The 18,039-nt window shown below is 39.9% G+C and overlaps 1 protein-coding gene across 1 annotated transcript in view; it reads right to left on the bottom strand.

The window, feature by feature from the left end:
- Window positions 1-18,039, bottom strand: part of ENO4 (enolase 4) — a 1,153,105-nt gene that overhangs the window by 122,969 nt on the left and 1,012,097 nt on the right. Inside the window, exon 12 of the mRNA XM_044055968.1 lies at window positions 8,624-8,741. Coding sequence (XP_043911903.1) covers window positions 8,624-8,741 — 118 coding nt within the window. The remainder of the gene's footprint in view (window positions 1-8,623; window positions 8,742-18,039) is intronic.

The following is an 18,039-nucleotide window of genomic DNA, read 5'->3' as shown; positions in this document are numbered from 1 at the left end:
TCCAATATTTTTTAATTACATCACATATGGATCCGACATCAGCAGAATACATTAGAGGCACACAAACTATTCCAGAATGTGTATTGTTATCTTCATTAATATTTGCAGCCACTGAACTCTCTAAAATATAGGGCTTCACTCTACCTTTCCTTATCTGTTCTGCCTACTGCCTAGCTTTATACATTTCATTAATATTATAACCCATATTTAAAAAAATCTCATTTTAGTCATAGTGACTCTATAGTCAGGCACACTGATATCCCACTCACCAGGCTGAACAAGGAGAAAATTGCAGTCAGCTGCATGTTGGGTGCCAGGATCCACCACATAACGCATGCACTCAAGTCACTCCACAACAAGTACAAATATGACTCTGTCATTGTCCATGCTGGAGTGAATGACTTGAGATGTACCTCCCTGGACTACATGAAAAGAGACATGGAAGAGCTCTTGGATCATGTGACCCAGGCAGGTATGATCCTAGCCCTGAGTAGCAACCTGCCTTCACCTAGAATGATACCACGGTATAAGGACAAAATGATTGACTTCAACAATTGGCTAAGCTTCTGCTGCCATTCAAAGGGGATCCAGTATTTGCCTGCCTGGGAAGACATGATCGACAAACCACAATGCTTTGCCAGAGATGGTCTGCACCTGTCACCCCTGGGATTCAGGTTACTGGCTAAAGCTCTTGCCACCCCTATAGTGCCTTTTTTAGGCAAGGTTCAAAGGATAAAACCACCACTGTAACAGATACAAGCATGCAAAACCTGAAGGTAATGCTTCTCAATGCTAGAAGTGTAAACCTCAAAATGCACTCTCTCGAGGCACTCCTAAAAATGGAGAACATTGATATCTGTGCAGTAACTGAGACCTGGTTCAAGGCTCCAGAGAGCACCCCTGCAATACCAGGCTACAATTCTTACCACACTTTTTGGCCACAAAACTAAGACAGAAACACTAAAGGTGGAGGAGTGTCCATATTCACCAAGGATATTCACACTTCCAGGCTAGTTGCCCAACACAATGCATCTGAATTTTTCCAGGTGCAACTAACACTAGGTAAGACTGCAATCCAAATTGTAGCTTGCTACAGATCCCCCACCATGCCCCAAGATTCTCACTACACCTTTCTAAACATACTGGAAAATATTAAGATACAACCAAACACCCTAATACTGGGTGATTTCAACTACCCTGCCATTAACTGGGAAAACTACTCGGGTACCAACTCCTTTTCCCAACGGTTCTTGGAATTCATAAATTCCAACGCCCTGGATCAACTAATCCATTGTCCCACCAGGGGCTCCAATATCCTAGACCTGGTCATTACCAACATGGGAGATAGATGCTTCACACCCAGTGGTCACCTCCTCATTGGTCAGGTCTGACCATAAGCAAATCACCCTTGACAACTACATCCCACCTCCACCCCCCCCCCCCCGTAAGAAAACCTCCTTAAAAAACTTCTCCAAAGCCAACTTCATGCTACTGAAGTCAGAAGTGACAAACTTCATGGCACCCACGCAGACGGGAACTGGAAGTTCGACTGCAGAATCCTACACTAAGGCACTGCATGAGCACATCCACTTGTGCATGAATCGTGCCATCCCAAATAGAACCTGGATGCTCTTCTCCAAAAAAAGGAAGCCAATCTGGTGGTCCCCTGCTATAAACAAACTATACAACAGAAGGAATGTTGCAGAAAAGAGTAAAATCCCAGGATGCAAAAGACTCCAACACCAGCCTCAGTAAGAAGGTGAGATCCCTCATAAAATCCTCAAAAGCTAGTTACGAAAATAAAATTGCCAGAGATTCCAAAGACAACCACAAGGCTTTCTATAGTTATGTCAAGAATCTAAATGGCAATGCTCAGATCTGCTGTGAGCTACAAAAGAATGGCATTAAATATACTGATCGCAATGATATTGCCAATATCCTGGCAGATCGATTTAGTGCCAACTTCACCCCCCCTCTCACCCCCTAAACGGCCCATCTCCAATACCAAAAGATTGCCAAATTCCAGCAATCATGGACACACAGGTAGAAACCGCACTCTCCAAAGCTAAGAATACAGCATCCATGTTACCAGATGACATCCAAGGCTGGGCACTACATGAACTACAAAATAAACTGGCACCTCACCTAAGTGTTATGTTTAATCATAGCCTCACCTCAGGCTTCGTGCCCACTGAGTGGCACACAGCTACAGTTATCCCGCTCCACAAGGGAGGATCTGCCTTGGATCCCAGGAACTACCGTCCCATCAGTCTGACAAGCCTGATCTGCAAGGACATGGAACGCATTATCATGGAACTTATAAACAAAGACATTGGCAACCTTCAAACACTGGACCCCACCCAGTTTGGGTTTGTAAAGGGCTGATCTTGTCTCCTGAATCTGATTGACTTCTTTGAATCAGTCTAGAGCTGTGGATGAGGGTAAGGCAGTCCACACAGCCTATCTGGACCTTGCCAAGGCCTTCAACACCATCCCCCACTCTGGAATCATAGATAAACTTACTAAGATGGGCATAAATCCCTACGTCACTCGATGGGTTGACAACTGGCTTACTGACAGAACCCAGACTGTAAAAGTAGCCGACTCCAAATCCAGCTCCAGACAAGTGCAGTACCTCAGGGTTCAGTCCTGGTACCACTCTTGTTTGGCATCTACTTCTCTGAAGTGCAGGCCAACACTAAGGGACTCTGGCTAACAAAGTTCGCAGATGACAGCAAACTGGGAGCCATTATTGAATCCCCAAATGATGTGGATATTCTACAAAAGGGCCTTACAGAAACAGATGCCTGGTGCCAGAGCCATGGGCTCAAGCTTAATGCCAAGAAATGTATAGTTATCCTCTTTGGAAAAAAAACATGTACCCATGAATTACCACATAGGTGGCAGGACACTAAACATCTTAAGTGTGATGAGAGACTTAGGGACACAGGTGGACAATGGTCTCACTTTCGATAACCACATCACCACAACAGTCAGGAAATCCTTCTATGTGGCACACCTCATCACTAAGAGCTTTTCATCCAGAAAAAAGGAGGTCATTGTCCCACTGTACTCATCCCTCATTAGGCCCATTATAGAGTATAATGCCACATTTGGTATGTACCCTCACAAGACATCTGCAACAGCTGGAAAGGCCACAGAAATACCTCATTAAAAGAATCTTAGTCCTAAAGCAGATGCCATATGCTGACCATCTAAAAAAACTCCAGCTATACTCTGTGGCATATCGTCTACTCAGAGGTGATCTCTGCTTAACATACAAGGCCATGTCAAACCCTGAGCTGCTGGACATGCTCCACTTAAGGAAATCCCAACCCCTCAGAGCCACATGCTCCAGGGATCTAAACCTTGTCATCACAATGAACAAAGCATGCTGGAGGGAAAGGTTCCTGACCCAGTGACTCCCCATACTCTGGAATAGACTGCCCATACATGTCAAACAGAGCGCCTCATTGGCCCTCTTCAAAAGGAACCTTAATGATTGGATGGGAGATAGGAAATTCACCCCGGGGATCATGTCAGTTGCCCTGCTAGACAGGGGTCCAGAGAAGTAAATATTGTGGGAAGAAAATTACAGGGAATTGTTATGGCTAGGCTTGCATAGGCCCTAGGGCCGATAGCCTAGTACCAACCTATGAACCTATAATAGATTATTTTTCCGACAAGGTTTGTGATTAAGATTCATATTAATGTGACCAGAACTATCTTTACCAACCATCACATTTATCATAGTAAATAATGTGTATGCATGGGGTCAGTTATGACAGAAATAAGACTGCAAGTACAGACTAAAAAGAATAGCATCCATGGGTGCATTAGGAATTGGAAAAGTGCCATAAGGTATAAATATACAGTAGTAAATGCATTATTTAAGAAACTATATTTATAGGCTTTATCAATCTTATTTAGTGTGAAAAAAGAAGACAGTTAATCTAGTTAAATGCTACGTTCTTTAGCATTTAGTTTTAAATCATGCTCTAGATACCAAATTTCCCATCTAAAGAATTTGGAAGTCAGATGGGAATGTCCAGCACATACCAGAGAAATGCCTGGGATATGACCATATCGAGCTTTAAATAATTAATGACCTGCATACCCAGTACTGCAGGGAACAAAATGTTTTTGCCACAGTCATCATTTTCATCACTGTTGGTTCCATATCTGAAGAGTAAACTCACATTTCTGAGTGTCTTGTTTCTGTTACACGATAGCATACATACTCTAGATATAACATCTTTATTTGACTTTATATGGCAGGTAGGTGAACTTGATCATCGTTAATGACCTAGTTATAGAAAATGAAAAGTTAAGTGTAACATTGCTATGACACATTAATCTACAGCTAAACAAAATTAATAAGATACAGTAATCTTCAAAATAGATTAGATGAGTTAACTTCTGAAAACTCCGAATCCAGTGTATAACCTATTGTACCACTGTAGCTGTAGTCCTCATGAGATTGGAGGACTTTTTCCTCTAAGAAAACCTTCATAAAGCTGCTTAGCTTTTGGAGGTAGAAGCCAATTTGTGAACTTCTTTCTCCTAGTCTAGCAAAAGCACTTAGCTGTCCTTTGATAAAGATGGTTATGAGTGTGTTATTTTGAAATCTGATGACTTGAACAATGACATGGCCTGTTGCACGGTAGAAAATAATAGAACACTAGCAATCAGTGGTGCCAGTGATGGATACCTCATCTGTAAATGGGCATAAGCACAGCTGATGATGGTGCCAGGATTTATCTCAGGCCCCGGCACCAAAGACTGTGGGAGATAAGCAGCCCATGTCAAAGTGGTCATTCAGATTTAATGAAGTGTTTCAAATAAGCAGGCTGTCTTTGTAAACATCTCACTCTCATAAATCACAGAGGAAGAGTCAGTAGCATACATATCAAAGAGGCTAATAGCAACACCTAAGCAGTAGATACAGATGATTCTGAAGGAGGAGCTGGGGCAAAATCTTTTGACTGAGCATTAGGGATGACTTGTGCTACTGCTTGCTTTGAGAGAAGGTGTTCCAAGACTTGAATTACTCCACCACGATAAACAAATCTGTTAGTGAATAGCAGGAAGAAACAAAACATACTTATATCAACTCTCTCTTCTTTCTTTATGCTTTATGACTCCATGACTGCTAACCATCAAGCCTTCTTCCATCAGTTTTGATCCCATTTGGTTTCCAGCACTGGGTACTCCCACAGCATAGGTGAAAGCTGACTGGAACATCTATCATTCAGGCAACCATTGAGTTGGTTTGTGCCCTATTTGGCATCCTGGCAATTAGGGTGTTTCTAGTAAGCCCCTTACTCCACCGCTAGCGACTGATGTGAGAAACTGCATTATCTTAAGGCCTCCTAAATGCTAATAAAAGCTGCTATCCCTGGCATGGGATGGTGAATCCCACATCCCTGGCCTGGCTGTTTTATGTTTTTTTGCCAGCATCTACTTAACATGATTGTGGTTGCCAAAGCAAAAGCCACCTTTCCTTCTTCACAGAATGGGTGGCCTAGTGTTGGCCAGTCACTCCAGTCATCATCTGCACAGCTCTTTCATCATTTGAAGACCTGTAAGAAGATATTGACTTCAGATGACATGCAAAATGTCACTGGAGGTTACCTCTTCCTCTATGCAATATATTTTAAAGGTCTACCTACCCTGCCAGATAGCCTTGAATATGAATTCTTGAAAGGTTTCGTTCAAACACATTGTCAGGGTTGAGGCAACAACCATGTAGTTTGCGTTAAATATTAGTATCAACTTCCTTTCTGCACTGGCAGGGCTGAAAATAGACTGACAATAACAAAGACTTTGGAATAAACACCAAGAAAAATGTACATAGAAAGTGTGGAACTGCTGCATTCTAATGCATTATTTTCAATGTGTATGAATTAAAGGTGAGTGTAAATAGAAAGGAAAAGGTTATCCTTCACGTTTATGTTCATATCCTAGTCATTACTATATGAAATGCCAGTCAGTGGGAGTTAGTTCCTTTAACCACCTGTTCGGTAATAGCTGCCATATAAGTCTCATGTGGTGCTAGAATGAGCTATATGTGGAATCTTTGAGGTAGTTTTAAGAAAATATAGCTTTTTCCATAATCTTTTCAGCATCACCAGGGGGAATGAGCGAAGTTTACTGCGCATGCAGTTTCTTCAGGTAAAGGTGATTCATTTTCAGCAAGTAACACGGACATTTATTACACAATGTAGTATACATACAACTGCCAGATGCAAGAGATGAATACTTTAGGTGGTATGCTAGAACACTGAAATTCACAGACCTAAGGCACTCAGCAGGTAGTTAGAGCACCACCTAGTAGTTTCACTGCACGATTGCTGTATATTGTCTAGCCATGTCTACATATATGCTTGATCATTGTTTGTTCTTGTTTACTAAATTCTACAGCACGTATGGTGGAACATTAAGGAAAGGTGCTGTGTATGAGCTGAAGCTTTTAACCCTTTTAGCATTGTGACATAGCATGGGACAACACAGTTACTTTACTTCTATGGTTTTAATTAATTTTCACCATTATAATTCAAACACCTCAACAAAAAAATACTCTTAATATCATGCAGCAGGTGTAGACATAACAGTATCTCTTATAGAGTACATATATGTATTTTCAGACAAGCCAGCAGAACTCATATTTATTTTAAACAAAGGCACCAATGATAATTCAATGTTTTAGTAAGACAGAGCATTAACAAAACATACTTATTTCTTTCCTCAGTTCTTGACTGCATTGAAAACTGTTAAGATTCTGCCAAAACAAAAGTCTCACTTTAACTTTTTTTGTAGAAAGTCTTAGACAGCCTACATCTTTGCCCCTCCCATGTTCTCGGTGCTACTAGGCAGCCTTTTCTTCTTTCCAATACATTTATTCCTATTGAGTTTTCCGTTTCCTTCTTGTAGATTAACATCCTACTTCAAGTCATAGGGTTCTTATTGAAATAACTCAGTATCTTCTCAGGGACAGGAATTGCATCTCTCCTGGCTACAACTTACAGCTTCTTCATAGCTTACAACAAACCATCATTCTCAGGGTCTGCACAGTACACATAGTGGGGGCTGTATTCTAGCTTTCCCTTCTCCTTGACCTGTTTTTAAATGAAAGGCTACAGGAATGGTTTAAATTTTGAGAGGCTCTTCAGCTAAGACTTCTCCTCCTCTTCCACTCATGCCAGACATTGCATAGACTAGTATGATTCACAGATGATGATACTAAGTCACACCACAATGTTTAAGTTTAAGGATCAACTGATGAAACAGATGATGACTGGCAAGGGTAGAGGTTATATTTAATGAAGGCTCTCTTGGGCTATGAGTTATGTTAAAAAAGAATTGTAGTTGCCCTCTGAGACTGTGGATCAACTGAATTACACTTAAAATTGGAATTGCCCTAGTCTATTGGATATTTTCAATTATGCAATAACTGCTATTCAAAAATGAACATGCTGATTGGACAGCCCAACCAGAGTTCCCTGTTTTAAATTGAGCATATCCCAAAAGAAAACAATCTGGCTACTGAAGTACCATTGACTTTCTACTGGCATATGCTGTGGGACAGCAAAATATAAGAAAAATCAGGTATGTTTTACAAAACTAAAAAAACAGAAACATATCTGATTTTCTTTGTATTTCTGTGCTGTCCCTCATAAAATTCTATTTTTTTTAAACATTGAAAAAAACAAGGACATTAACATTTTCTTTTCTCTATTGCTTCTCCTGCACTGATGTACTGTGCATGTGTGGGAACGCTAGTCCCATATGCATGCACAGTACATCAGCCTACAGAAGACAAGGTGGAACAAGACTGAAGTGCCGTTATGCAAAGACATTATTAAATAAAGGTAAGCAATTTCTTTCTTAAATAATGTCAGTGTATAATAGCAGTAATCCACTCCAGTTTGTGGGTATATCAAGATTTATCTACACACAATCATGGATTATTACTTAAGTATATTTATGCAGGTTTATGTAGTGAGATGATTCAAAAGAGGGTGTGTCAGCATGTTTGAGTGTGGTGGTAGCTGAGGTTATTTACACTACTGAAGATAGTTATTATAAAGATACTACTGACCTCCACTTTGGTAGCAAAAGACATTTTTTATTGCAGTACAGAGTTTAAATTAATTTTAAGTAATGGCAAATCTAGTCACTTCTTAATGAACTGATTAGGCTTCCGTTCTGAAAAAAAAATAATTGCATGAATTCAGTGCTCTTTGTGAACATTTTAATAAATATTGGCAACATTTAGAAGTATAATTAAGAATTAAAAATAATAAGTAATTTTAACCATGTACTTATGACACAATAAATGTAAAATATGTATTATCTAGTGCCTCATGCTTTCTCAAAGTGTAATCACTGAATTGGAAGATCAGCTTTTCAGAAATGAATGAAATTATGTATGTCATTAGGATGAATTAGATAAGTTAAATAAGGAGATGAACTGCTATTTTGTTTTGTTTCAAAGAAACATTTCTACAGTTTCTGAATATTTTTTGCTAAATTTGTATTTTGTGATTATTAACATGCCATCTCTAACTTTTGCATGCCATTCACAAAAAAATAAAAAAGTAATAAAAGATGCAGTACATACCCATTGTTCCTTTCTGAGCTAATTCTTCCTCTATAGCAACTAAGCGGTTGTATTTGATCACACGTTCTCCACGGGACAGACCTCCCAGTTTGACGAATTTGGCTCCAAGTCCTACAGCCTATTATATTCAAAGTAAAAATGCTGCATTGCACAGTTTGACAAAGATTGTACAAATGAAGTTCACAATTTCATAGTGCAAACTATTTCCATTATATTTGAGTAATGTTTGTAAAGCCTTATCTGGTAGGATAACCTAACTTGAGTAACAAAGTTGCATGTGTGCTACAGTACTTTATTACTTCAGTCAGTCAATGAATCAATTAATCAGTTAATCATTATGTACATGGCTGTAGGACTAGACACATTATAATAAAGGTCTCCACCAACAACATACACTGGATTAACAAAACAACAAAGCACCAATATGTACGGCTTTGAATACCATCACAAGAAATTTGAATAGAAGATTACAGCATATGCCGTAAGAGGGTATATAAAGAAAAGAGCTAAATGATAAGATAAAAAGTTGACAAGTTAAGACCAAAAATAAATATTTAAAATATTTATTGAAAGACATCTTAAGGAATCTCCTAAAACAGAAAAAGGAATGAAACATATGAAGCTACAATGGTAGCAAGTTACACAGATTTGCAACAGAGATGGAAAAAGATTTAAGTCTAGAGGACTCAAGTCTAATCCTGGGGATCATCAGAAGTCCTGAGGCAGCTAAGCAGCATACCTATCTGGGTGACCAGGGTGTCAAAAACTGTTTTATACCAGTGGGATGAATATTATCACAAGAAGTTGGGAAATAATTTGACAATCATCAGAGTGCTGGATTACAGAATAAGAGTTATATGACTGTATCTACAGGACTTAAAAATGCCCTTATAGGTGAATTCACCAGTAACTTGGTTTGCTCTGTGTTTGAAAACCACAGAAAAAGGACATTCTTGTAATCCAGATGAGATATCCAATGTGTTCATAATATGGATAACGTTCTTCAGTGAAAACAAGATGAGATAACAGCTGTCACTTGTTCATGTAATGGCAGCCAGTTACTGAAGATCAATGAGACTGTGCACTTTAGACACAAAATTCAGTCTGAAACCCCCTATAGATAACAGAGAGAGCAAGGATAGGAGCTATCAAGGGCCTTATAGCAACTTGGGGGGCCATGGCAACAATCTTGGATGGGCTGAGTTTAAGACATTAACCGACTTCCAAAAAAATAAATCTCCTCTAGAAGGTTATCAACTGGATCTATATGCTCATGAGGAAAACAGGTGGAAAGGTGAGTGTCATAAGCATAACTGTTAATAATGTAAACCTCCCTGCTTAACTAAATTACCAAGTGGAGGCAAATATACAGTAAAAAGAACCAGACCAAGACTGGAGTCCTGTAGTACCACATAACTAAAAATGGTAGGAAGTATTAACCCTAGAAACCACCATTTCACTACACTCTAACATTTATGAGGTGGGCTAATTACTGTAGGTCTTTAAGCTCTCAAAAAGTAAAAACAATGGTAAGCTATATTTAAAGGCAACTAGATCAAGGAGGATCAGTAGATCAAGGTAGATCAGTATGGAATAACATATTTGATCCCATGCTACTAAAAGATCATTAATGATTCATGTGACTACTATCTCTGCACTTGGCAAGTGTGCAACCAGGACTGAATTGGACACTAGAGTCCATGAGCATCAAGATCTTTTCATACAGTTAATTTACCACTTTGTTAATAACCTTCTCCATGAAGAGGAGGTTAGAGATAGGTGGCAAGTTTCTAGGATGGACAGATCCAAAGTAATATTTCTGCAGCTAGATTATAACCAAGAACATATGAAAAATATCCCTCCTCAAAGAAATCTGAAGATAAAAGACTGTTGAATTCAAGGTTGAATTGCCTAATGAACAGGATTCAAAATAATTCACTTTACTCTAAAGAAATTATTTAGTAACAAACTTTATTTCTGCCACTAAACAGAAAACTAAATACACTTTATGTAACTGAACAGTAAATCACACTAAAACAGAAAACTAAGTAAACTCTATTTAACTAAAATATGAAATTAGACAATACATTTAAAGAAAAAGGTATACATCACGAATAAAGAGAAAGCTTCATCCTGTCTTCAGTCTTGGCTGGGAAGGCCCATTGCAGTCAAGCAGGAGTCTTCATTGGGAAAACAGCCCTGGGCAGTGCGTCCACTCCACACCTGAGGCTTCAGCCTGAGTGCAGGGAGCCCCAGCTGTATATAACCAAATTGTCAGTACTTTCTAGTGTAGGCTGGCGCTAGATCATTCTGTGGTGTTGGCCACCCACACCAGAACGATCAGCGATTCCTGACAAATACAATTATTTTGCAATTTTCAAGTGTTACACTGGAATATTCCAATGATTTTGCAAGTTTTAGTACTTTACTGGAATATCCTAGCACACACACACACACACACACACACACACACACACATACAAGACATATTTCGTAATCGAATGTAGTGACTTTGCTGAAATCACTAAACTGTTCTGGAACACAGCATCATTTCTCATGCCTGCTGACACTTCCAGAATACAGCATTACTTCATATGTCAAGAAGAAATAAAGAAAATAAAGAGAATGTCAAGATATAGAGAGGCAATAGTCAAATAATCACACTCACTCAATGTACCCCTCTTTTGTATCACATTCGTATCATAAAGGCAAGACATAAGCACACTAGTTTGGCCAGGGTCAAGGGTACAAGTAGTAGAATTCATACCCAGAATCATCTACATAAAGTAGTTGAATTTAAAGTCATCAGACCCACCCCTAGTCCCTTCTGGCAAATCTTTGTCATAGGCAAAGGTAAGTCTACTCTGTACTTAAAAAGAACCTCCCACCTGGTGGACTTCACTTTGTCTACAAAGACGTGATCAGCTAGTTCATAATCACATGAGGTAAAAGCTTTCTTATTGATCAGACAGATCAGACTACACAAATTGTTGGCTGCTGACTGCTTACAAAAACCAAGCTTATCCCCCACAGCATACCTCTCAACCTCTGAATGCTAAAAATAAAGCACTAATCTTTAAAAATCAAAGTAGATGACTGAAGAGCAAAGTGCCCCCTAATATCAGCTTGAAGAACACATATATATTTAAAAAAAACTCTGTAGGACTCTGTAGCACTGTGGCAAAAAAATGTTCTGGGGGTCCTTGCCACAATATTACAATTTGCAAATGGAATGGCTTACACAGTGCTTACTTTTAGGGCTTTTAGTTGATTTGTGCTTAATGTATCAATAGCACACTGCAGCTGCCAGTGGTATTAGTCCAGTCTTCTAGCTGCAGGGTGCTATTGGTGCACTGTATGGCCAACTGCACAGTCTAGTTAGAAAAAATTGACCAGTATGACAGCTGCTGAAGTTATCGGTCCATTTCTCTAGCTACACTGAACTATTGGTCTGATTAACTGACTAACAGAACATTGCAGCTAGAAAAACAGACCAGTAGCAAAGGCAGCTAGCAGTCCACTGTGCTACTGGTCTATTTTTCTAGCTGCAGTGTGCTACCAGTTTGTTAAACAAATTAAATCACACTACAAGTAGAAGTCAGAGGTGGGTCCACTGACTCCACTTTGACTTTGATGCTCCACTCTTGTTGGTGCTACACATGAGCCAGTGATAGAACACAAATCCGAGCACAAATGTTAAAATGTAAGCTGAAACTGGAATGCTCTATTGAATTCAGAGCAGTTAAGAGGTATGCCTCACAACAAATACTTCCACCAAAAGGTAGGTTGTCTTCTTATCAGAGTTCTCTAACTGGTGTCTGCAGAGCCAGTACCAATGTTTACTCCCAATGGAGTGAATACAGCTATCAGTACTCCTTCCTTCCTCTTGCTTTGTCCAAGAAAACCTTAGGCATATAATATGGCTCCCTCACAATTGGAAATGTATAGTGTACAATCCCAGGGACAAAATACTTGAGAAACCCCCATTATAGAGTTGTTGTAGTTAGTAACCATTTCTCCAAATATTCTGCATTGCAGTCCAAGAGGAGCTTGTAAAGGAGAGCAGTTAAAAGAGTGTTAGTAATATCAAACAAATTCCCATGCCTGACTGAGCTTAACAGCAGAGGAACTAAGATTTGTAATAGAAAAAATATGTATTAATGTGTGTATTAGCAATATGCTTAGTGCATTTAGAAGCTTGAAAAGAGTTAACACATTTATTCTATTTCATACTGCATAAATCTGTACAAACTGCAGTTGCTTTCTGACCTTGTACTGTTAGCTAAAATCTTGCTTGTGCCTTGGAAATTTACTGAGAAGCAGGTGATTTCTGCTTGCATTAGGAAAATAATGAATAGAACAATACTACTTGTATGAAACTTAGACAAGAGGTTCCGCTGTGCCATGAGAAAATACACAGCTGTAGAAGTTGCAGATAATTAGTACAAAGCCTGCTTGAAAATATGAACTGGAATCAGCATTTGCTTGTATCTGTATTAGAAAAGTACCTTGAAATGTAACACTGTACAATAGATGCTTGTAAACGGATTAATAGTCACCAAGGCCAGGTTGTTTTTCTGAAAAGGTTCTCACAAATCTAGTCATGTCAGCAGAAAATCTGAAGTAACATCTGCTGTAGAACATTGCTAAAAGTCAGCTTAGAAGGCCATGTCTTGTAAAATAGTATAAGAATGAACATACTTCCTGTTAGTAGTTAGACAAATCCTTGTATTTGCATGTTTTTGTCTCCTTGCTGCAAGTAAATTAAAGTGCCTTAACTGAACCTTACATGTACTGGTCTTTGGAGTTTTTTCCTTTGACAGATTGGTCCTTTGGACCGGAAACCTTCACTTCACCTCGGATCAGACAGGCCAGGTGTCTTGAAACCGTACGGGGAAGAAACCACATCGGTTCTTCTTATTTGAAAAGTCCTCCGACTGAATTGTCGTACAAAAGAGGCCAGCTACTTTCTTATCTGCGACTGATGGATGGGTTTACTCGAACCAGGTGATCAATCACGAAGGCTCAAGTAAGGTGAATCCACCTTCTTTTTTCTGTTTTAGATCAGGGACTAGATTTGTATTTGTTCTGTTAAGACTTTATTTATAAGTCAAGGACAGAAAGATTACTGTCTTGTCATAGATCAGGGAAACAGAGCAGGTAGGCAGACATTCTGAAGAGACTATAAAAACATCCGTGGTACCACGTTAAAAATAAGGAGTTATGTAACGATTAAAAGGGTAGAACAAAAATGGGTAATAATTGTACAAAAAGGTCCCAAAATCCGCCGTTAACCGAAGATGCGAAATACATGCAGTCACAGCGTGCTGATAATATTAAATACTACTCAAAATGGGTTAATAAGTATAAATTTGATGGTAAACTAGAGATATCCTCACTTGTCAAACTTGTCAAACAGCTTAAAACTGATTCTAGAGGTCGGGTAAAAAAGCAACGTCAATTAGGAATTCCTCAGGCACACAGGTGGATTGAGGAAGTAAACCGAAGGGAACAAAAGAGTAATAATTCAAAAGCAATGTTTCTAGATAAGGAGGATAATAGCTTAGTAATAGCGTCAGCCCCTCCGCCTCCCTTACCAGAATATGAGGCAAGTGAACAAGTTAGTCTACCCCTGCGATATCCTGCTGTCACTGTAAGTAGAGACACTATAAAAGCGAAACCGTAGGGCGGCGCAGTGGTGCAGCGGTTAATGCTGTCACCTCACAGCAAGAGGTTCTCCGGTTCGATTCCCGGCTGGGGTGCCTTCTGTGTGGAGTTTGCATGTTCTCCCTGTGTTCCCTCCGGGTACTCCAGTTTCCTCCCACATTCTAAAGACATGCTTCTGGAGCATTTCTCCCTGGGCCTCCGCTGAAAACAGGATCTGTGGAACCTAGTCGGACTTTCCCGGTCAACAAATGTTAAATAAATAAAATGTTAAATAGAGATCCTGTCAAGACCAGGTCTCGAACACGGGCAGGAAACTCAAAAGGGGACATTGAGTTATATCAAATGGGTAGAAATTCACGATTTATGAGTGAAGAAGAAATATGCCCACTTATAGAAGTGCCTAATCCTCAGGCAGAGCAAGAAGGTCAGGACCCAACTATTCTAGTGTATAGACCCTGGACTCCTGAAGACATCTGGAAAGCCACTGAGGGAATTCCCCATCCAAAAGATAATTTTAGAAAGTTCTTAGAAGATTTGCAAGGAATGAGGCTGAGTTTTAATTTAAACGAAGAAGAGGTAGAAAAAGTAGTCAGACAAATTGTGGGACCAGATTGGCACATGATTAGTGGCGACTGGAATCCCCGTGATATTGCGCTCAGGCCCCTCCCACATAGCAGCGCAGAGTTAGACAACAGAGTGAAAGGTCTTACTGACCGAATCTCTGAAAAATGGAAGCCTACGGCAGACTGGACTTGCATTAATCAATGCATCCAACAGGAAGGTGAAGCTGTTGACCGATATTATGCCAGACTGTTAGAATGTTTTAATAACCATTGTGGAATGCAGGTTCCTGAAGATCAGACACACGATTCCCCATATGAGCAGCAGTTAAAGAATGCATTTTTGAAAGGCAGTATTGCACCTATAAGCAGCTTTATTACAAAACACATGGTAGATCATCATACAAGCAGGTTACAGTCATTGCTTGAATATGCTAGGCATGCCGAAAGGCATTTTAATAGCAAAAAGAAAAAGAAAGCCCAAGTATTTTCTGTAGAAGATGGAGCAGAAGTATATGTAGTACAGTCCAGGAAAAAGGGCAAGAGAAATGCCCAGGGAAACAAACAATCTGATCAACGATCAGAGGACTTTGAAGGGGGAAAGAAAAGGGGTGAATGTTTTAAATGCAGTAAGAAAGGACACTTGGCAAGGGATTGCAAGAAAAACAAGAAGGCAACCACGGAGGATAAGGAGGGTGAAGACTGACTATATGATAGTCGGGAATCACTAGAAGGGGTTAGCAGAGAAAGGACAAATTAATATGTGATAGAGGGAGTAGAGAATGTGACAGAAGAAATAGAGGAAGTGCAAGAAGTCACAGATAGTGAAGAAAATGAAATATTGGATTTGGCTTTATTGAGCTTAGAGCTCTATTTAGCAGACACGAAACCAGAAGTTACACTCCTGGTAGAAGGGAGGGAAGTCAGATTCTTGTGTGACTCAGGGGCATCATGGACCCTGGTACATCCCTCCAAACTGCCAGAGAATTCAGAGTCACCTGATTACATATTAGTGAAAGCAGCTAATGGACAGCTATATCGGGAGCCCCTCTCCCATAATATTGTAATAACTGATCCTGTTTTAGGATTGACCCAGAAAAGCAAAATTGTTGTTTCTGCAAAATGCCTAGTAAACCTTTTGGGCAGAGACCTTATGCAGCTATTTGGTATAGCAGTAGTTCCGACTATGCAGGGTTTGGAAGCACAGCAACAAATTGATACCTTTGCAGTACAACTGGAGGGTGAAATGTTTTATTGGTACAGCCAGGACTTGGTTACAACTGGTCCAGGGGTGGTGACCGAAGAGTTGATGAACGTAGCCATCAGCAAGTTCCCCTCCCTTGACATTGATAAACAGCATTTGTTGCACTGTACTCTGTATTATTGTAATACACCAGGACCTGATAAGGAATATGAGCAAGAATTGTTTAGAAATCATGCAAACAGATTGGTATTACGTAATCTGTACTGGGACACAGAAGGGAACAGTGTAGCCAGCTGTTCTTTGCCCCAGGAGTTCTTCGCACTTTATAAATCTAATCAATTACCACATGTTAGCTTAACTAAGGACAAGAATGTAAAATGGGTAGACTTAGGAGAAAGAGTCATGAGATGGGAAAATCAGACAGAGTTAGAACTGTCAGAACAGGGAATACAAATGCAGAAACTGAATTGGATAACTCAGACCCACCCAGCTGTATACTTGCAGTCTAGCAAGGACAGCTGATTAGCACTCCTATTGAAGGAGGAAGAGAATGCCTTACAGAATATACCAGAAAATCCTCTGGTCAACAGGAAAATCAGATGTAGGACTTATTCGTACAGCGGGACCAGTTACTATTATGCCAGAGTCAGCATTTAGACCACAAAAGAGACAGTATCCCTTAAGAAAAGATGCAGAGGTAGGAATCAAACCCATTACAGAAGCTTTACTTAAGGAAGGGGTGCTGGTGGAATCTCCTGATTCACCATGTAACACACCCTTATTTCCTGTTAAGAAAGCGAATGGAGAATGGCGTATGGTTCAAGATTTACAAGCTGTAAATGATGCAGTAATACCAAGGGCACCTACGGTGCCAGACCCACACACCCTGTTGAATGATTTAAAACCTCAACAGAAATATTTTTCTGTGGTAGATATCAGCAATGCATTCTTTTCGATACCGATACACCCTGACAGTCAGCATTGGTTTGCATTCACATTTCAGGGGAAAAGGTATACATATATGCGACTACCACAGGGGTATTGTGAAAGTCCAACAATATTCTCACAAGAAATGGCAAGCAACTTGGCGGGGTTTACCCCACCAAGAGGTAGTCAGATTTTGCTTTATGTTGATGATATCCTACTGGCGTCCCCCACCCAGCAAGATTGTAAAGAGGATACCATAGCACTATTACAATTTTTAGCCACTGAAGGACATAAAGTAAACAAAAATAAACTGCAGCTTTGGAAAAGACAAGTTAAATACCTAGGATATGTAATATCCGAAGAAGGTAGGACATTAGATGAGGACAGAAAAATAGTGATTTTGCAAGCACCAAAATCCACTACCAAGAAGGAAATGATGTCCTTCCTGGGTACGACTAATTTTTGTCGGAGTTGGATTCCAGACTATGCCTTGGAATCTGCACCGTTGACTAATCTGATTTATACAAAGCCTATGGCAGCACAGGATTTGTTACAATGGACACCAGAAGCAGAATCTGCTTTCTGCAAACTGAAACAGTTAATAGCGTCCTCATTAGTTTTGGGATTACCAAACTATTATAAACGTTTTTTCCAAACTGTAGATTGTAAGAAAGGTTATATGACATCAGTATTAACACAGCAGCATGGGGACAAACAACGCCCTATTGCTTATTATTCATCACAACTGGACCCAGTGGCACGGTCTTTACCTCAATGTGTACAAGCAGTAGTTGCAGCTGCAATGGCAGTACAGGCTTCGGCCTCAGTAGTGTTGTTCCACCCTCTCACATTGAGAGTGCCTCATGCAGTCGCGATTATTTTACTGCAAGAAAAAGTAGCATATTGTTCCCCTGCTAGGCATCTTTCCTGTATGACTATACTGTTGAGCCAACCTCATATGACAATCGAATGATGTACGACTTTGAACCCTTCTACCTTGCTCCCAACCACTGCAGATGGCATACCACACAGCTGCCTGCAGGTGATTGAGCAAAAGA

This window comes from Protopterus annectens, chromosome 14.part0, assembly GCF_019279795.1.
Source record: "Protopterus annectens isolate FY-2018-M chromosome 14.part0, PAN1.0, whole genome shotgun sequence".
Lineage (NCBI taxonomy): Eukaryota > Metazoa > Chordata > Ceratodontiformes > Protopteridae > Protopterus > Protopterus annectens.
This window is presented reverse-complemented; position numbering and strand designations above follow the sequence as displayed.